At 19.2% G+C, this 24,142-nt stretch overlaps 1 protein-coding gene across 1 annotated transcript; it reads right to left on the bottom strand.

The window, feature by feature from the left end:
* Positions 1-571: 571 nt before the first annotated feature.
* On the bottom strand, positions 572-1,694 carry LOC128960980 (ELMO domain-containing protein 2-like). The gene has a single exon (XM_054307169.1). It carries the CDS (start codon positions 1,639-1,641, stop codon positions 685-687), a length of 957 nt encoding a protein of 318 aa, XP_054163144.1. The 5' UTR covers positions 1,642-1,694; the 3' UTR covers positions 572-684.
* Between the last annotated feature and the right edge of the window lie 22,448 nt (positions 1,695-24,142).

Raw genomic sequence — 24,142 nt, 5'->3', positions numbered from 1 at the left:
AACCATAAAATGGTTTCTACTTTTGTTTTGATAAAAAATTATAATTATAAACTGTATTATTGTTTATATTAATAAACTAATTTGTATTTCTGAAAATTAAACTTACGATACAATTATTATTATGACATAACTTTAAAATTTTTATCGGTAATTAAGAAAATAGATTTTTTTACAATATATGGTTAATGAATGTGATATAAATGATTTTAATTGCAATTTTATTTTAATTTGTCATAATATGAATTGTTTTATTCAAAATTTAATTACCCGCACTAGATTATTATTCATTATTATAATCACAAACATATATTAATTAAAAGTTTTATAAGTAACAAAAAATAATTTAATTTTAAAAAACCTAAATAATTAAACAATTTACCTAAAAATTAACGCATAAGTCAATAAAATATTACCGGTAATACCATAATTATACAAATCATACATTTCATGAATATCTGAAATTTTTGGGTTTCATTTTTTGACCAGTTTTTGTAATATTCGTATTAAATATTTAAAAAATGTGTATAAAAAATAAAATTTTTAATTTATATATACAGTAAAATATCTACCGGTAAAATAAATCAAACAATACAGTATAACAAGTGAATAGCATATTAATACTGTATTAAAAATATCAAATTAAGGCAATAAAAATAATTATGTATGAAATGTATAGTATTGTATTCAGAGTGTGTCAACCTGTGGGTCCCATTTAAGGACAGTCCTATTATCGGCCAATTTGTCGATCAGTTGTTTTTCAAATTTATCTCTTATAAGACTAAACTCCATAACAGATTGCGGTCGAGATTCGAGCCAAAGCTTATCAAAGGTCACAAAGAGATAGCAATAAACTTTGTGAAAGTCTTCTAATTTAAACAAACGATTGTATGAATTGAAGAAATGTGTCTTTAGATTACCCGAAGTCAACAGACTTAGGGCTAAATGAGTTAAATTGATGCCAACGATAGCAAAGGGAAAGCCATGTTTAGGATGTAATGAGTGCATCAATATATGACGCGCCGGATCTTTATATGTCGTCACAAAGTATAGCAAATTGTTTAAACTTAAGAAACCCATTCCTCTGAAGTCAGTGGACGGATCATCACCTTGAAAGCCAATGTCTGACCACTGTTTACTTATTAAAGCGGTTAGCGGCTCATCACTTAACTGTTCCCAAAGTGATTTCAGCATATTTTGGTGGTCATTGATATTAGGATCGTATGCTATAGACCTCTGGTCTTCAACGAGTCTAATGAGTTGTTTATAACCGTATATATGGACCAAACAGATCCTATAGGCGACAACAAAGTCTGTATGAAGTTTAACATTGATCTTCTTGTCGACGACTGTGGCTTCGATGGCCTTCTCAAACATAATCCATTTGGCCGTCAATTGCTTTTCATCGGCCAATCGTGACATCTCTGTGTTGATCTTCTTGAGAACCGACGATCTACTCATAAGTATTGAGTATTCAACACCTTTGGTACGATTTGATCCCAAGTTGTCTGCATAACAGAGTCGCTGTAATTCACATAATTTGGTTGTTTTGTGCAAAAACCACTTCACAATTGATCTAAACTGAAGATATAGTATTAGTTTGAATGTCTGCCAAAAACACCGAAAACCAAAACGTATTGCCATTTCTTGTCATTTGATTAATACTTTTATCACTCAATTTATAATCATTTTAAACACAATATTAATGTCAACAATAATCTCATCTCATCTCAAATCAATCAAATTATTATTAACTATAATATAATTAAATGTATAATAAATAGTTGAGACAATTGTCTGTTAATAAGTTAATACATTATGTATTAATAATTTTATATTAATATAAATTTAATGTAATAACAAAATTAACAAAATTAACAATAATATCGTCTATTGTATTGTCAATGTATTGATTGTGTTATGCATTGGCGCTTAGTTTAAACATATTCATCAAATCTGTAAATATTAATATTATTATTTGTTTTTAATGAAATGTAAATTTAATATTAAATTTGCTAATATATAATTATTTATAATTTAAAATCTGTTTAAATAATTAAATTATCTAATTAAAAAAATAATAATTTTTATTTATTACTTATTATATTTAATATTTATTATTCAATTTTATTGTCAATATCTGTTGATTTACATTAACTGTAAATTTTAATTAACATATACTGTTATAAAACTAAATAAAAATAAAAATGATTTAATTGTCAGTGTTTTATAAGTAGTGTTGGCAAAAAAGAGAAATTTATAAAATAATCGAGAAATTTCTAGAAAGTTTCTAAAAGAAATTTCTATCTATGGGATCCCCTCTAATTTTGTTATCTTGATATTTGCTATCATATAACAATACATTACCGTAAATATTATTATTAGTATTTTAATTATTAATTAAAGTAAAAAATTAATTAATTAAATTACAGTATGATATATATAATAAAATGGTAAATACAATTTTACAAAACTAATTATTATTATTTTATATATAGGTATCTCATTTGTATAGTATTGTACTAATTTATAATGTATACTGTAGTATAATATATGTATAATATTATACCTTATTAATATAGTATTACAATAACTATAGATATGGGGATCCCATTGTATAACAATAAAGTTAAATTTCTATAGAAATTTATTCACGAGAAACTTTCTAGAAACTTTCTATTTGCCCATCTCTATTTATAAGACATTAACTGTAAACTGCATTTGTTTAATATTTGATGTTAGTATGTTTGCTTAAATACTTGTATACAACAATAAAAATAATATTTATATATATAATATATATTAATAATAATAAATAATTATTATCTTGTAATTTAATAGTTATTTATTTTTTAAATACTTTGATAATTATAAAAATTACTAAAAATATACATGATAAATTTATAAAAGAAGATATTTTGAATAATTGAAGTTTTGAATAACTAYATTAGTCTGAATTTAATAAAAATTAAGATTATTGTTTTTACAATTTAGGATTTTAAGTACGAGAATATAATTTCAAAATATCATAGATTTCTCAAAAGATCATCAAAGGTCTTGTCCGGGAATGTCAAATGTTTATAGATTTTACTTAAACTTTAACATAACATTAAAGAAAGTAAAAACTTTTAAACGATATAAAAATTATTTATTCGGATAATTAATAACAAAGTTATTTAAGTTTTTATATTAAAACTTCTCATAACTTTTTAACTATTAATGTTATTTAATTTTTTCAATATATTTCRATAATAACAATAATATTTATTTTATTAATATATATAAAAACGAGTTTAAAATAACTTAAAATAGTAGACTAAACTAAAAATAATAATATAATGTCATTTTTGACAATATTACTCAAGAGTATCCAAAAATGTTTTTCATGAATAAATAACTAAATAATACATAGAATTCATTTATGTAATAAATTTTTGGATACTCGTGGGTAATATATTTATACTTATTTTTAAAAATGTTAAAAACTTAATATTTCTATTAATTTAATAAATATACAAAAATAACAATAAATACAAAAACAATTAATTATAATTCAATTTTGTTCCATTTTTACACAAATAATATTAAGTTAATTTTATTTCTATCATATTTTAATTGTTTATAATGTAATAATTTTATAATATTTGATATTTACTAATTATAAATTCAATATTTTCATTGTTTTATTGTTTTTATTACATTTATTACAATATTATAAAAACCGTCACAATATTATTTTATTTACTGATTTTTAGGTACTATGAAATATTTGAATAAACAAACAAATGTTTTATTTATGGTTAAAGTTGTCAGATTAGACTATTTTTTACTATTATAATAATTTATTATAAAACTTATTTGTTTTATATTTCTTATTTAAAGTTTTAATGTCTTTATTTTTGATAACTTTTATTATGTTTAATCATTTACTTTTGAAAAGTTAGTCAAAAAATAAATAACCAAATGAAATGCATTGGCTTTTAACTAATTGACCACAACTACTAATATTGTAATAACTTTATTATTAGATAATATATTTAAATTATATGTAATTTTTAGGCTTTTATTATAATTAAAGGTGTAGTCTATATAATTTCATGTATTAGGTGTAGGCGTATAGATATGTGAATAACTTTTAAGATCCGATTCAATTCGGTTAACAATAAAATAGAAGCTAATTGTTGTTAATACAGTAAGATCTACGAATATATAGTATAATTAAATAATATAATTTCTATATTAATAATAATAATAATTTTTATTATTTCATTTTTAATTTAATTTAATAATTATACTAAATATTAAAAAATATATATTTATAATTTAAAAAATAGATTTTCATTTTATATTATATAATTTTAAGTTTACTAATATTTTAAGACTATTTTCTTCAAATTTCTGTATGAAGTTGTGGGTAATGAATCTTTAGTAAGATTATCACTGATTATCAGAAACTTAATAAAATAGGATTTAAAATTATTATTTTTAGAAAACATAGTAAAAGATTTTTTTATTTTATAGATATACTTTTAGTCAAATATAATAAATGTTTGTTTGACTTTTTATTACTGTAGTAATATTATATGGTATACAATATTATATATACCACTGGTGATCAGCAAAGTGATTTTTGATTATTTTGATTAAAATGCACTGTCGAAGCTTATGGTTTATTATAATATATTTCATCTAGCTCAAATACACTGTTACATATTTATTTTAATTAAGTAGTATATTTTATTTAATATTATATAAAAAAGGTTATTAAATTTGTGTATTATAATTTTTTTGTTTTTTATCTTGGTCAGTAATTATGTTTTCAAGTAAGGGACCGTATAATCATTGTGATAATGGCTGATATATACAATAAATTAGTATTATATAATTTATATTATGCATTACTACAATGTTATATTGTTATGTAATTTATATATTCCTGTAATATATATAATTTATATCACATTTACTGTACGACTAACCGTTACATTTTACTTCTATCATATTATCTTTCATCTACTGGTGTTTTATGTCGTTTTATTGTTGATAAAATAATTAGATAATATAAAAATTGCTAAAAATTATATATTACTAAACTATTAGTCATTTATTAATATATATTTACTATTAAGCATTGCATAAATAAACATAGTATAAGTAAAATTTCATAAAAATAATTTTAAAGATAAATATCCATTTTAATAAAAAATAATTTTAATAATAATRAAATATTTAATATTTTTATATAATTTAATACAAATTAATAAGTTTTTACAATATCCTAAGCAATCATAAGGTTAAAAATCTTTTAAAAAAATTATTTTACAGATTTATAAAATGATTAGTATTATAATTATAGTTCAAAATTTAAAATATTTATTAAATTTATTTTTACAAACAAATTTTTGTCTAAARTTATATAAATAAGATTAAATATAAATAATATTAAATAACATTTTATTAGTATTAAATTAAAAATTTATTTAATAATTAATTATTTAATTTATATACACTCACAGTAAGTAATGCAATTTGTTTAAAACAAAATCAGATATTTTTAATAATTATAATTTTATTAGTTTAAATTTAGTTTAAAAGTTTCAAACAAACAGTTGAGTTTAATAATAGTTATTTTAAATATTTAATTTGTTTGCTTAGTTAACAATTATTATATAATATTATGCATTATATAAGATGTAATTAATAATTAAATAATGTAAAAATTATTTTTGTTTGTCATAAACTTACGATTTTAATAAATCAGATTACATTCTCAGTTTGAAACCTATGCTCTCTCTCTCTCTCTCTCTCWCTCWCTCWCTCACTCACTCACTCACTCACTCACTCACTCACTCACTCACTCACTCACTCACTCACTCACTCACTCACTCACTCACTCACTCACTCACTCACTCACTGTGTATAATTGATCCACACCTACGTTCAATCTATTTTCTATTCATTGTTATCAATCGATTTAATTTTTTAATAAATTAAATGTTGAATTCATTAAATTGTTAATTACATTATTCAGTTATATTATGTTAGAATACACAGTAAGTTATTATATAATATAATTACAGTATATTAATATACATTATAGGTATTAAATAATAAATTCTTAAGTAAGTAATATTAAATAAATAACATTTTTTCTTAACATTTTAATTGTAAACAACTTATTTTATGTAAATAACATTATTTTAACAGCTTTTCATTTTTGGATAAAATTTATTTATATAATATTCCGTTAATATTAAAGAATCGTAAAGTGATAAAAATCCCAAAGAAATAAGAGGATATTAAATACAATAGCATTATTTCATTAATTATTATAAATACAATTTTCATATATTTTACTATAATATCATAATCTTTTTTTGTATTTTTGATATATCAACAATAGTTGAAAGTCGACAAAAAGGTCAATACGTATAAAGTATTGTTATTATCATATAATATTACAAGTATTTATAGCTATTGTATATTATATAATCAATTATGTATTAGTATAAGTGATGATGATTTTGCAACAATATAGAGATTGTAGTCTTTTTACGGAATGTCAATCATAAACAATGGTTTCGATACATAATAACATATTATGACAAAACTGGGAGAAATGAAATGCAAAGTTGTATTTGTTATTTGTTGAGTTGAAAACATCGTACATATTATAAGATTGGTGTTTAAATGTCATTCAACAACAACCAAAAAATTGATAAAATTTACTTAAAATTGCCGATAGTTTATGTCCGATAAGTACGTGACCTGAGTTTGTTAGCATTTAAGTTAAGTGTCAGAAAAGATATGTATGTTATCTCTACTCTGTCTTCAGATGCATAACATATACTGTATGTATAATATAATCAATGATCATAAACACACTTATTAAACAAACATAAGCAATTATATATCAAATTATAAATTAMTATAGATTTTTATTTAAATTAATAAATAATATTTMAAATGTACAGTATTATATACACTGTACTTTTATATATTAAATTTCAATAAAATTCTCAACTATAAATATTARCAATTAAATTATATTTATAAAATATATATTGTAATAAATACTAACTATTAAAAAATAAATGTATACATGAAATGCGTCACTAAATGCATATTATACTGTGATATTACTGTAAAACATTTTTAATATAATTTTGGTGCTGTTTTCAACAATCCTTTCCCTTATATTTTGTACAGTATTTGTTATTATCTATTAACAAATAAAAAAAAATAAATTATTTACTTTTTCGCCCAACAAAAGCCTTACTGTGTATACAACAGAATATAAATGTTGTTATATTATACCGTTGTATACAATGTTTAATATAAAGGTATTATCAAATGATATATAGATGTATATCAAACAAACAATTCTTATAATATAAAAACTCATTAATAATGGTTTTATTTGTTGTTCAAAAAGCGCTTCATTTATTATCTAATTGACAAACATGTTATTAATTTATTTATTACTGTTCATAAAAAATAATTTTATTTATTAATTTCTATTTTTAAAAATTTATTTATAGCTAAGTCATATTTTAATATTTAAAAAGTTAAATTTAATTAAAATAAATTTATTATTTATATCTTTACTGAATATATTTAGCATATATTAATCTGTTACCTTAGTAGTAAATATACTGTAATATTATTGTAATGGTATAATGCATACGATAACTATTTTTACTGTATATATCATATGAAAATACAGTCAAATTCTAAGTATATAGTATTTACACGTATTTACATTATTATGTAAAACAATAAAGTCATGAAATTTAAAAAAAAATGATTAATCATATTTAATATTAAAATTAATTCAAAAAATAATATTTTGCAATTTTATTTAGCTATTTATAAAAAATTATTTATATATAATATTATTTTTATACTATTAATAATGTCCTAAACATTATACTTTATATATGTATAGTACTGTACATTMATATAATCAAATAAACTAAAATCAGTTCTCACAAACTTTTAAATCCCTTTTAAACCACATATAAAGATGATTTATATAGATATAATATAATGTATTTTTGCTTATTTTTACAAAATAACAATCATTTATGATTTAATGTATTTATTCTGAAAAATATTAAATCCTCCTGGATCAATTTCACGTTAGTTATGTTTCTATTTTTGGATCGAGGCTTATATTAAGACAAATATTTTATATATTATAAAAAGTACTTATATTCTATTATATATTAAATATATATTGTATAATAATATATGGATAATAAAACCTATTGTTAATGTTTTATACAAAAAAAATCTTTTTTAAAAATAAAACATTATTGACAATATAATAATTCTCATTAAAAATTGCATAACAATATCACAAGTGACTAATTAGTAATTTAATATTATTTAAATAAAATAATATTAATTTATTATTTAACATATTTTATAACTATTTCATTTGTTATATAATAATGAGTTAAATACTGTATTTATTTGGTTTTATAAACAAAAACTCATAATTTTATATATTAAATTTATAAAAACAAATTATTTATTTAATTTAAAAATTATTATATTATTATTAAAAAATACTTTATTAGTTACTTTACAATTAAGAACTTATTAACTTTCAATTAGTTAAGCATAGAATGTATAGCTATTTAAACGATATCTTGTTTTATTATTTTCAGAATCAGCACAAATTCATGCGAAACCATAAATAAGAAGTTATAATGAGTTTTACAAACATATTCTGTATATTTAGTAAAAATATATATAAAAATAATTTGTAATGTTTTCTTAAGAATCTGTAAAATGTTTTATTCAAAGAATATTGTGATCACAGGTCACGAGAGAATATTCTTTTACACAAATAATTTATGATAATCTGCTAAACAATCTTARCATAGATTTATTTCGTAGATATTAATCTGATTCATGCCCTCCCCTATAATATCTATTTTAAATGTATTGATATCGACTCTCTTTCAATATATCCAAAATCAAAATATTCAAAATTAAACTCTAAAATAATAATATCCAAACTTATAATATCCAAAAAACATTTGTCTTAATTCGTTTAATCCAAATTATATAATTTAAATAAAAAATATTCAAAATTATTTATGATTACTTTATAAAAATTATTAAAAGATTATTAAAATTATTGTTATAAATCAATAATTGCAAACTCGAGTTATCATGATAACTTTTTTAGTTTAAAGTTAAACGTTATTTATTTTACCACATTTGTAAATAGTTTATAAATTTATGTATGCTTTAATTTTATCAAGGTTATTTACTTAAATTATGTTTTTTGTACTTACTTTTCAATTACTGTTTATTTTTTTATTATATAATTTTGAATAACTTTTATTTAAATTATATAAGTTGGATCAAATGAGTTAAGTAAAATGTTTTTGGATATTATTATTTTAGAGTTTAATTTTGGATATTTTGTTTTTGGATATTTTGGATGCGACCGATTGATATTGTATACAATAGATTTTGCAGTACAGTATAGCAATTTATTTGTGTATAATCTTCTATGAAACAAATGAGTATATATTTCATTTTTATACTGTGTATACTATATATAATAGTAACCWAAAAAAATACAATAAATAAATTAAATTCATTACAATTACAATGAATTGTATTGATATTGTTGTAATAAATATCTAATTTATTTTATATACAATTATAAGAATAAAATAATTTGTTATAAAATTCTAAGAATTTATTTTTATAAATATTAAGTTCAGAACTAATGAACAAAATGTGAATCGAATAGAATATAAAAATTTATTATATATTATAATATAAAACATAAACTTTTACAATAATACTATCACTTTTAATGAGAGTTAGTCAACAAATTAATAGTAAATAAATAACAATTTGTAGAAATTTCCCGTAAATTACTCAAATATTAATTTTCTCATAAATAAATTTTAATCTATAGATAACGAAAAATATGTATATTCGTCTATTTAAGGTATTGTTATAAAACAGCAATTTTTAATGAAATATTCATTGAGCTCTATATCAAATATTATTTAACGTTTATATTGATAATAATGTTATTAATATTTATTATTTTGTCATTTTTATATTTAATACTAAAAATTTAGATAATAATAATATTAAAGGCTATAAAAAACATTCATGGCTTAAAAGTAAAATTTATTTCAAAGAGATAATGTCGTATAATAATTGTATGTTCGCTTCCCGACAGTCACGACAAACACTTTAGTGTAAAACTGCGCCGATTTTCCTTAATCTAGTGTTGTTATTGATTTGTTGTTTAATTAGATTACTCTGGAAATTAATATTAAAAAATAATTCAAATATATAAATAATAAATTCAATTCAATGTTAATCTCATAAAATAATAATTCTTAAGGAATTTTTTTAGAAAGTTGAGAGTAATTTTTAAGGAAAATTCATAGTTTACTCAATACTAGCTAAAAGTTTATCTAAATTAATGAAAATAGTGCGAGACTTGACTGTAATAGTAATTCCGATAAAATAATTGACATAAATGGCTGCAAAACAGCAAATGCTAATAATAAGCATTTGTAGCTCACATTTATAGCAATTTCTTAATTAGCATTAAATTATAAACTCAATGAGAAACTGGAAAAAGAGATAATTAAATGTCAAAATAAAAACCATATTTTTTTGGTAATGCCTTTTGCATTTAAAGAATACTAATTTTCAAAAATACTATACAAACTTTAAAAAACATAAAAATAATAAACATTTTAAAAAAGAAATAATCAATAAACAGTCAAATATTGTTTAGTACAAACATCAACTAAAATAGTTTTCCTTAAATATATTATTATTTATTTTAAATGTAATAATTCAATTCAATACATGAATGAATGAATGAATTTGTGATAATAAAAACAACAATAAAAAGCAATAAAAAGACATACATTTATAGATTTGTCGGTCGATATAAAACATTAAGATTACGTCAGACAGTAGTTTGTGAATTGCTATGAAATACTATACTTAGTAACTGATAGTATGGGTCATCCATATTATGATATGTTTTTTGTTATACACTTATCTAATCGCAGAAAAAATTATTTACTAAATACCACACGTATTTAATATTTGTTTTTTTATTTATTAAACATTAACCATTTTGTATTTTTAAAATTTAAGATAATACTTTATTAATATTAATTTAATTAAGTTAAAAATTAATTTGATCAGCATTAAATATAAATAAATGAAAGACAATTATTAAATGATAACATTTTTTCTTTTATTTTTATATATAGTATATTAATATTTATATCATCATAAGTCAACGTATTAATGATACAAATAATTACAAAACTTTCAATATAACTTTAATCTTATTATTGAAATTCTAATTTTTCATAAATATTAATTATTAATATCTATTTAATACAATAATTTTGGAAAAATAAATAATAAAAATCAATTTGGTATAAATAAATTGAGATATAATTTGTTTTATCTAAATATTTTCAAAAATTAAATATTTTTGTTGTTAAAGATTAATTACCGGAAATATATTTTCAGATTAATTGACTCAAAATAATAAACAATAAGTACTCTTATTTAATAAAAGTTACAAAATAAGTTCACAATTTATAATATGATAATAAAATTTTCATCAATATTTTGATAAAATTATTTAAGTTTACTATGAATAAAATATTAAGAATTTTTATATTTTGAGTGACTTTTAATATTTTTCATTATTTTCTGAAAATATCTTTTTGTTTCTTAAATTAATTAAAAAAACTTAATTTACTAATAATTGTGTAATTTATTAAATTAAATATTTATATTAAAATATTAGTATTTTTAATTTAATGATAATAATTTAATTACTTATTATATATCAATATTATCATGATTACTTACTTATTCCTATTACTTATAYTTATTACTTACTAACTAAAATATTGTAAATTATACAAAATAATTAATTATCTTTACTAATAAAAATACTTTATTATCTCAAGTATTTTTTTTAATTTTTAATAATATAAATGTAACTGAAATAATATTATATTTAGTTTATTCAATTAATAATTAAAACTAATTGATAACTGTCTATGAATATTTTTGTTAAATTTTATATAAATAAATTATTATATAATTTATATGAAAAACGTGATTATCCACAAAATGTGATGTTTTGTTACTAACTATTTAAACTATAAAAACTATTTTGATAAAACATTAAATGGTAAAAATGGCAGATAAATATTTAAAAAATTTTGGTGAGTAAATGAGTATGATAAATTGTTGAACACAATTATTATAGATTCTTTCTAAATATTTGTTYTTAATTTTATCTAGCATTCTCAACTGTTTTTATTTTAAATATTGATATTAAGGTAAATTTTTGTTTTTAAATCTTACTTTTAATATTTTATAAAAATTAGATTAAGAATTGATTTAATTTTATCTAAATACATATAAAATGTAAGACCTTTTTAAAAAAACATTTTTTAATCAAAAAAAGTGTTTAAATACTTTGAAAAAATAAATAAATAGAAAGAGAGAAAAAAGAAAGAAATCCATTAAGTAATATATTTAAGACTACAATAAAATATAATTGAAAACAATAGTTATGTTAACATTAATCGTTAAAGTATTATGTCATGTATTACATTGAAGAAATTAACTTTATATATATGATTTGATAACTAATGGTTAAACAAAAAACACAATTACACTGTTATTGCAATGGGTTTTAATTAATATTTAATTAAAATATAAAAAAAGTATTGTGTAAACAATATGTAGATAATGTCATAAATAACATAAAAGATTGTTTGCTAAACTTTTTAATGTATTTTGTATTTTTTAAAAGCAATTAACTATACTATAATTATTTTATTAAACTTATAAAAATTACAAKTTTATTATTTATATAAAAATTAGCAACACAACAAAATATATTACGTTATAATGTATAATACTATTATATTTTTAATCTATTTATGTAATTAGATATTTATAACGACATGAATGCTAAAGTTTATTAAATAATAATTATTTTTTTATTCAATTATCAAGTTTTTTGATTTTATTAATTCACTATTTATTTTCACGAACTTCTGTAAGGAATACATATTTGAATTCTATATTTCTATCTATCAGTCCGTTTGTCAGAATTTTTTTAATTTTATTATTTTGACTTTAGATTTGTATAATACAACAAAAATAAGGTAAAGAGGATGAGCATCAAAATTGTCTCATAATGAAGATACACAAAATGGCAGTCAAATTAAAAAATAACTTATATTTTTAAGTATAGATTTGGATAATATATCATAGAGTAGTAACGAATATTGTTAAAAAAGTTTTGCACTATATCTTAAAACCAAAATTGCGAATAAACTCAAAAGTTATTATTTAAAAATTTGAATGTTATTTGCAAATTATCTAAATACAAGTTAGAATGTTGAAAATTTTAAATAACCAACAATTAATGTTTATATTTGAGTTATTTTAAATTATGAAACCAGGATTACTATATTTAATATTTGTTTTCATGTTGTCTTACAAAAATTAATACTAAAATAACTTATTTTTTATACTGAATCATATGTTCATTATATGTTTATGGTTTAGTATATCTGTATTTTGTAAAACTGAGTTATTTGATACCTTACATGACTTGACGCATATGTTAAATTCATTATTTAATTATTTTAATTAAGATATTTGTAAATTAACTAATATTTTACATGAATTAATAAATCTATTTAAGTGGAGTTCGTCTGATAATGCTTTCTAGCATTCTCAACTGTTAACTATAAATAAATGTCATTTAATAAACAAAATTATGTTTATTTTATATTTTAAAAACTAAAACTATTATTGTATTATTTATAATAAAATTAAATTTTAATAAAAATATATAATCTTTACTATAATAAAGTAGAATCTATAGTATTGATCAAACAGTCAGAAGTGTCACACTTTATCCTCAAAAGAGTCAAATACTCTCAATGGGAGTACATTTGGCAGACATAGTGTAATGTTTTATTTTATTACAATTATTGTTTAACACTTACATTAAATGAATTATGGTTTACATTGTAGTTAAAAAAAAGTAATAAATAATACATAAGAAATATTATATAACTAACAAACATAAATACTAAATCTAGCATTGCCATTAGACTACTAAAAAATAATATTTAGATATTAACGAAACAAACAAATACAACAATACTGAATTCATATACTATACAACATTTGATAATTGTTTTTATTTTTTTTATATACTGTCTAGTATAATCTTAAAAACTTTAAATAAATACAGTTTACAAATAAAATAGAAAATATAAATATTTATTTTGTTATTTGCTTAGTATTTGTTTAGTAAAAATATTATTTTTGTGTTAATTTCATGATTTATAACAAAAATAATGTCCATTTTTATATAAATTCTATTTTACATAAATTAATTATTAAATAAATTAAAATTAATAATAAATTATATCGTTTAAAGTTGCAACAAATTAATGTTATTTGTTAGAGATATAACATACAAATAATTATTTATAGTTATTTAAAACCATGTTTTTAGTATTGAGATTCCGGTGATATACAGTTGTCTAACAATCAAATGCGGATCACTTGTCAATTGATAGTATGTGCCAATCCTTGGCTCACATGTGGGCCGATAGGGACTGTCATTGTGATTGGTGTGGGAGGACTTTAACAACGATTTTGATAAATCTTTTTAACGACAACAACATACTGTACTATAACCCTATTATAAAATATAAATATATAGTTAAACACTATATTTTTGAAGCACATTACAAGTGATAAATATTATATTATATTAACAAAAGAACAAATTATTTAAGATATAAACAACAAATGGCACTAATTTTTATTTTATTCGATACTATATTTAGCATTAATTATTGATACGAATAAAACATAAAAACAAATATTGTTTTAAATAATTATATTTGAAATTCAATATTTGCACAGATTTTATTAATATTAATATACTGTATGTAGTATTTTAATATTTCTTAACACTATTTTTATATGAAATAGATGGGTGTATAGACATACAATATTTATTTAAATTATAAATATAAATTATTAGTTAAAAATTATCTGTACATTAAGTGTGTAAACATAATAAAAATAAATAATTTATAAATATTTATATATAATATTAAATATGACTACTGTAATTTAATAGTAAATAGTGATATATTGATCATATGAATTAGCAATTAAAGGTTTTTTATCTAAATATAATACATATATGACTGACTCAGTATATATAATAATATATCCCATTTATATATGGTATAAAAATATTATCGCTTAAATRATTTTTATATAAACAAAAAAGAATTTTCTTACATGTATCAATAAATTCAAATGTTAAAACATTAAAATAATAATAAATAAAAAAATGATTATATCATATATTTAATTTTATAAATTAATAAAACTAATCTTTTCATGTTATTATGTTATCACAATATTTGTTTAGTAATAGTTAGTTTGAATTGACCTTTAAATCTCAATAGAATACTTGTAAAAGTAGTTTTTTGAAATAAAATTCATAAAAAATATAAATCATTAAATAATATTATAATGTTATAATGTTATATGATTCTAAAATTATGATATATCATAAATCTGTAGTAATATAAAAATATATATCTGTATATATGTAAAGGTATTTAACAAAACTATAATAAATTATATCAATAATTAGTTTTTAATAGAAGTAACTGTAATTAATATTATATATAAAATCATTAATTATGGAAATTATATTATAAATGTTAAGTAAATTTTTAAAACAATTGTTTTTTATTAGTTTAATAACTGTTATTTTTAATAAATATATTTTGCAAATAAATTATTATATATTTATATAATGTACATAATAATATACTTTAATATAATGTACATTTAATGTATTAATTAAATATTATTTTAAACTTATTTTCAAAGATTTTTTCAACTTAAAACTTATATAATATACGACATTATTATTGTTAATATTAACAATTTATTTATTTATTTATTCAATACTACATATCTATAAAGATTTGCAATTTTGAAGGCGCAGGTGTTGTAAGTATGTAATCCAATGAATCGAAAAATTATTATTTACTATATTCTGTAACTTCTATATCAAATTATATGTTATTAACCAAATATAATAATAAAATGTATAAAATAAAATAATGTAATATTGGTTGGTTTGTATTTTTGTTAATTTTTTTAATCATTAAATTGGATATAATTCTATAATTTAAAAGTTAAGTAAATTGAATAATATGAAATCTCTTATTTTATTGTTTAAAATTTATAAAATATTTTACTAAAACCACTATAAGTTTACTGGTATTATAAAGACTTATTTTAATTAATATAATAATTTTCAGCAAAATATTTCGATGTTTTGAGATATAAAATTTGATAATAAAAGATAATTTTCAGAAAAAAGTCAAAAATATATTTAATTATCTTATTTACGTATAATTTTCTTTAATAAAATGTTATTTAAATTTTATAGTTTAAAAGAAAACTCGTTTCATATTATTTTGAAAATGTTTATATTTTTATGATAACTTGTTGTTTTGTTAATAATAAAATTATTTAGTATAAAAGTTGATTATATAACAATACTATATAACAATAAATTTTATAAATTTAATTAAATAGGTTATTTAGTATTTATCACCAATGATTATTATAATAAAATACTAATACATTAGTTATTAATTATTTCTAAGTAATATGATTAACCACTTCATTAATAATAAACTAAAAATGATAGTAATAATACATATTTTAGACATAAACTGTCGTGCAATAAATACTTAAATTCTAGATATTTATTATAATATTAAATGTAATAATAATGTAATTTACTATTAATATGTAATTATTACTATATTATGTATTAATATTAACAATATTCTATGGAATATAATATTACATCAAAAGATAGCAAACAAATATCCAGTCATTAATTCCCGTGTGATTTAAGCTTTTTATAAAGAAATATCAGTAAATGTGTAAAATAATGTATTTTTTATCTAAACTTTTCACCTGAAAATTAATACAATATTTTTTAAARTAGTCATTTGAAAATACTTTTGAATACATAAAACTCATAAAACAATTATAAAATATTTATATACTATTTATATGTCGAAAGTATTGATTTGTTTTAATATTTTTAATAAAAGAAATAATATACAATTGAAATTTTTTAATGATATTTTTAGTAACTTATTAAACTACAGTAAGTGTTATATAAATTAATATTTTAAGATATTTATCGTTTTAAAATTATAAAAATTATAGCAATATTTGTGATTAGTAGACCAATTTTTCTAAATTAAACATTACATTTTTATATTCAGTTATTATGATTAGTATAAATATCTAATATACCATTATAAATATTATTTTGATATTTATTATATTGTTTTATTTATTTTTGTAAATATAAATATATATATATTAATAATAAATAAAATTGCTAATTTTTCAGTAAAATCAAATTAAAATGTTCACAATAAAACAAAATATGCATATTATAAAAATGATACTTTTTAAATAATTTATATTTAATTTAGGATTTCAATAATTGTACAAATTTTTACAGTATTTACGTATTTATTAAAAATGATGTTTTGTAAAATTAATAATAATTTTTTATAATCTATTAACTGAATGATGGCATTAAGTTTATTATTGGAAATTATAAATTAACAAAATATTATTAACAAGAGATCATATCTAATAAATGCAATTAATTTATAGTATAAAGATGTAAGATATGACTCATACAATCAATTGTATGACTTCAAGCAAATGCCTTAAAAATCATAGATTACATAATGATTGCATTAATAAATAGTATCTATACTTTCTATTTGGTTGTACTTTTCAATCCAATTAAATATCTAAATATATATATATTGGATCAGCAGTTGTGTTAAAGCAAACAATTATGTCATTTCATATCATTTTAAGGCACTGTTTGCTTTTGCTTTGGTATATCAAATGGCACAACACATTCATTATAATGTTTAATGTTGTGCATACTATGTATCGGTCAAATTTGTAGTAATACAGCAACTTATATGCATTTAAAGTGTTTTACTATTAAATAAATAGCATATTACCATGATTCAATATTTATTAGTAAGTTATCGTTTGAAAATTTCAGCTAAACTTTATTTTTGTTTTATTGTATTTTTATTGCAAAATAACTTGGTTTAAAAATTTATTCTAGGTTTATTTAATAATATTTAAATAATAATTTTTTGAAGCTATATGAGTCTAAAGTATAAAATTATATATTTTACATTAAAATATAATATAAGTATTCTACAATTGAAACTGTCCGAAATTAAAACAAATTTTAAAGTTAATTTATTCGAAAACTACAAATGATAAAAAATCATAAAATTTACATCTGTTTCATTGATTATCGCCTAATATTTAGGTAAATAAACAATGTCATTTTAAAAAATTTTTCATATGTATTTTTTGCAAAAAAGTAAAAATGACATTTTTTACATCATGTTATAGTTTTAATTGTAATTTGTTTAAACAAATATTTAAAAATACAATTTAAAATTAATCTTAAAGTACACTAACAGGACTATATTTACAACTAACAATAACTTTATATTCAGACTCTTTTATTGTTTTTTAAATTCTTTAAATCACATACTTTTAAATAAAATAAGCATCATAGATTAATTCAATTGTTTTTTTTATTAAAATTTAAATATTAAATATAAACTATTTATTATATATTAGTATATATGTCATTTGATATAATAATTATAAAATTGATAGATATTTTCAATCAAATAATAAAATATGTTGAAATTATCACACATAACGAAAATTTTTTAGTTTTAAGATAAAATTATCTACTTAAATATAAATTTGTTTTTTATAATTCTACTTATCATTAGTAGATACTTATATACATACTATTCATGAAAGAAAATTAAATATATCTCACTTAAAGAAAAAGTTAGACATTTTTATAAGATATAGTACATGATTCAGCAAATTACAAAAAGTCATTATATTTATTTTTATATATTTGTCATTAAGAAGAAACAAGCTAGCTCTAACAGTGTGGCATTTAAAGTCAAGTATATTGTTAGACGGATAACATGATAACTTTAGATTTTTAACAATTATATGTAACAATATAATGCTAAACAATTTAGCTTTAGTTCTGACAATTATTTTATTATAAAATTTTAAATATTAATATTAAAATAAAACTTTATCATCTAGGCTAATATTATTTAATGAAATATTATCACATTGGAATATTATTATAACATTTAAATAATCACTATAATTAAAAAATTTGTTTAGTCAAATTTGAATGTCTTTTACTAAAATGATAATAATTGGTAAAATATAGAAAAACTAAATTCAAATAATTGTAAAATGTAAATATAAATAATCGACCTTTTTTATTTAAAAAGAATCACATTTTTATCTTTATTAGTTGCATCATAATAATAACGTAAAAATTGATGTACTAAAACGGTCATTACTTGTTATATAATGCTTATATATATATTGAACTAAATATTTTATAAAATAATACATTTTTATATAATATGTACAAGTATATTTTATAAAATCATTAAAATACTATTTATATATCTATTAGCAATTAGATTGAATTATTTTATTTTCCATTACACTATAATTGATATTTTTGATTACAATATGATTTCTGCAATGTATAATAAAATCTCTAAATTATAAACAAATAATATTCTAAAGGCTTTTTAGAAATTTATATTATATTCTAAATATATTTTTAAATATTAATTGAATTTAACTAAACAATTTAATTAAATTAAATATATATTTATTTAGTATTTAAAAAAACATTAATCTAAAAAACTAAAAAATCTTTTTTCAATAGTTTAATATTTTTGATGGCAGGCATGCCCTCGAATATCGACTCAAACATTGGGTAGTATTTGACTAAAAGTAGACAAAAACAGTTTGCGCTGGAGTTTCAAAGCGTAGGCCGTTTGCTACTAACTCTCATTCAGTGTGACGGCACTGTCAGCTAACTTCTCCCCTAACTGGGAGCTACATATAAATTAGTGGACAGTCAGTCACACAGTATTTATAAAAATTGTGTCCAATTTATTCAGTTGTTTGTATATAATATTGAGCGCTAGTTTACGACCACCTGAGACACTGAAACTTTTTCAGAAAGAGTCACTAATTTTTTGGATATTTTTTATTTGACTAAACTTTATTTGCAAATAACCCAACAATCATAATATCAAAAATAACATATTACTATTAACATTGTTTATCAAACAAATATATTTTTGCCAATAATTGTAAAAATAATTTTAATTATAAAAAAAAGTTAAACATTAATATTAGTTATGAATGGGAAAAGAGTGGACTTTTATAAACAATAATAATTATAATAATAATCAAATAAAAAATGGGCTCAACTTTAATGAGAATACTGTTGATCTCGAGTGTGGCACTGGTGGCCATCTGTACGGGCGATGACACTAACAAAGAGAAGTCAAGCCATCAATTATTGATGGACTCGACGCCAATGTCCCAAATGACACAACTTATTGCAGCTGAAGATGAAGACAATAATGAGTCACAAGACATTGAAAACCTACGACCAGAGCGACAATACATATTGAGCTCAACAACACTTTCCCCTCAAAATTATCTCAATTTTTGGAGACCCAGACAGAGGAGGAGGCGTTACCATAGATTAGTACATAATTTACCGACAAATTGGTTGGAATCCATTCAATTAACACATAATCAGAAAATCTCATCATTTAATAGAAATAATATTAATACAAATCTTGATAATACTAATAATATTAATGTTAATAATAAAAATAATTTCAATAATTTCAATAATGATAATATATATAACAATCAAATGGACCATAATTTAAGTGCTGAAGACTCTATCGACTCTAATATTCAATTACTGCCGGCGAGACATATAAGGAGAGCCACTAAGCAAACAGTGACACAATCATCAAATTCAGGCATCAAATCATCAAAACCATCACAAATATCGGTTCCCAAACACACGGCTACCGTTTCGAGATTTGCACGGGGAGCCAGACAGTATGACATACCACAAATCGGTAAGTTTATATTTTTTTTATTATCATATAAATTAAATATACTTTTTACTTGAATTTAAGTGAAATTATATCTAATTTAAAAAATAAGAATTGAAACAAGTAATTAAACAATTAAAATCTAATTCATAAAATTTGTACAAAAATATTTTATATTAAATCTAAATAAAATATCTTACAATTTTTTAATTATAAAATATTTTTGTCATCACACATAAAAATCATAGACTAAAAAGAAAACAAAAACGCATATAATTGTATTTACATATAAAGTATTTACATATATTATATTTTTTATAAATATATTTATACTATAAATAAATTTTTTATAATATAATATTCCTATTTTTAATTTCGGAGGGAGGAGTAAAAAAGTCATTTAAGCAAACGTCTAATGATAACGACACCTAATAAATTAAAAATGTTATAAAACATGTACTTATTAAGTACTGTACATATAATAATACAACAAAAATAAACCAATAAAATTAATATTGTAAAAATATGCTTGCTAGATTATTATTGTTTTTTATTTTTAGTTTAGTTTTTAAATATAATAATGAAAAAAATAGATTAAAATAATTACCATAATATATAGTAATTCACGTGTTTTATAAATATTATTAATATTAACTAAATACTATATATATATTTTATAATAAAAATAAATAAAAAATATTAATTTTTTAGAAAAGTTAAGAATATTTWAAAATATGTTTTGACTTACATTTGACATAACAATAAAACACAGCATTATGTTATAAAAATTATAAGACAGCAAATTATTTTTGAACTTTAAAATTATTAAACATTAATAAAAAACTATAACAAAAAAATATTAAGGGTATAAACTACTGTATTTTTATTGTAATTATTAAGTGACAACAAATTTAAATTACTAATGTTTATGGCAATTAATTTTCTAAAAACTAAATATTTAAATATGCAAATTAAATGTCAAATAATATATGTAAATATGTATCATATTTAAAATGGTACTGTATGAATATGATTTTCAAAGATTATAAGTTATGTTGCATAGCAATGAAATATTTATGTATTGTTAAAATAGACAAAAAATTAATTGATTGAAAGAAAGTGTAGAGTAAGATAAAAAAACTCATACAAATGTTTTGCATCTAATATAAAATATTTAAGTTATATATACCGTATAACAGAATAGTAAGAAATGCAGAAATTATATATTGTTTTTTATACTTTCAATCCATTAGTGGATAGAAATTATATATATATATGTATATAAACACATATAAAGACAGAAAAACTATTTTAGAAGTTTGAGTGCAAATCAATTTTGTCTTAAAATATCTATATATAAAAAATAGATACATATTTTGCTAATAATATTTCCATTATTTTATTGTAAATGTGTTTTGCTAAATAACATTTTTTGACATCTTATACCTAAATATATATAACATAAAAAAATATTACTGTTGTATATTGTCTTAAAACAAAACTATTTTTTGCCATAAATTTACATTTGTTTTGCGTATACAGTATATTCAAACAAAAATATACACTATTTTACCAAAATGTTATTATTTGTCCAAATAGTAAAATATAGTACTCTATTAATACATTATATGATGTATTTATGTAGAAATTTTGATATGTTTATTAATATTTGTTTTGACAAATTATTTTAAAGTTATTAATTTAATTTATTTTACTAAAATATTATATATCTAAACATTTAATTTATTATAAAAATACTATATAAGATATTTATCATTTAATTTTATGATATTTTAAATTTATTATTAATTCTTATTTTATTATTGCAATTCTTAAATATATTAAATAAATGAAAAAACGAAATAAAGGGTTAAATATTAATAAAATATTGAAATGAAAACAATAGGACAAAATGTATTGTCTTTAAAGCTATTTAAAGTTGTGTCGAGTATTGTCTGAATGGACGCTCATTTTTGTTCAATTGTATTCATGAATAAAGTTATAATTACTATATTTACTATAACTATGTTATATTGTCCAACTTGTAAAGTACAATGTATTGTGTACTGTATTAATACATCATTAAAATAACAATTGTAATAATGATAAATTTAGTAGTATTACATGTAGTAGTAGTAGTAGTAGTAATAGTAGTAGTAGTAGTAGTAGTAGTAGTAGTAGTAGTAGTAGTAGTAGTAGTAGTAGTAGTAGTAGTAGTAGTAGTAGTAGTATTAGTAGTAGTAGTAGTAGTAGTAGTTTTAGTAGCAGTAGTAATGATAAATGGAAATATTTATATGGTATACACATTTATACACTATATTTCTTATTAAGACAATTATTAAAAACAATTTTTATGTATTAACAATAAATTGAGGAAAAATATTATAATATAAAAAATAATTTATATTCTTACATTAAATGTATAAAATAATAAATGACAAAAAATAGTTTAATTCTAATTCTGTTTATAACAATATTTATATATTTAATTTTTAAACTTATACTTATTAAATTTTTAATTATAGCAAATATACCATTTTCTATAATTAAAAAATAAAATTTAAACAACAAAAATATAAAATCATATTTATTGACCAATGAAATATGACTATTTAGTTTAAACTATTATTATTATTTAATTTAATAAAAATGATTGATATAAAGATTTACATTTCTAATAAATCTTCAGACAAATTTATAATTTATTTGAATCATATAATGATTTTGTATAGCATTTAAATATATTTATTGAGAGAGAAAGAGTGTGTGTGTGTGTGAGAGAGAGAGAGAGAGAGAGAGAGAGAGAGAGAGAGAGAGAGAGAGATAGAGATAGATAGATAGATAGATAGATAGATAGAGAGAGAGAGAGAGAGAGAGAGAGAGAGAGAGAGAGAGAGAGAGAGAGAGAGAGAGAGAGAGAGATAGTTCCTATAGGCTTTAATCAAATCTATATGTGTGGGCGTCAGTGTAGTTGA

The sequence above is a fragment of the Oppia nitens genome, unplaced genomic scaffold (genome assembly GCF_028296485.1).
Source record: "Oppia nitens isolate AA-2021 unplaced genomic scaffold, nextdenovo-longstitch-racon4-pilon3 scaffold5_pilon_pilon_pilon, whole genome shotgun sequence".
In the NCBI taxonomy this organism is placed as follows: Eukaryota; Metazoa; Arthropoda; class Arachnida; order Sarcoptiformes; family Oppiidae; genus Oppia; species Oppia nitens.
Note: the sequence above shows the minus strand (reverse complement) of the source record. Positions and strands in the feature narration are given on the sequence as shown.

Bases quoted from the DNA above. Each gene is read 5' to 3' on its own strand.
- LOC128960980 (XM_054307169.1), bottom strand. From the start codon at position 1,641: ATGGCAATACGTTTTGGTTTTCGGTGTTTTTGGCAGACATTCAAACTA.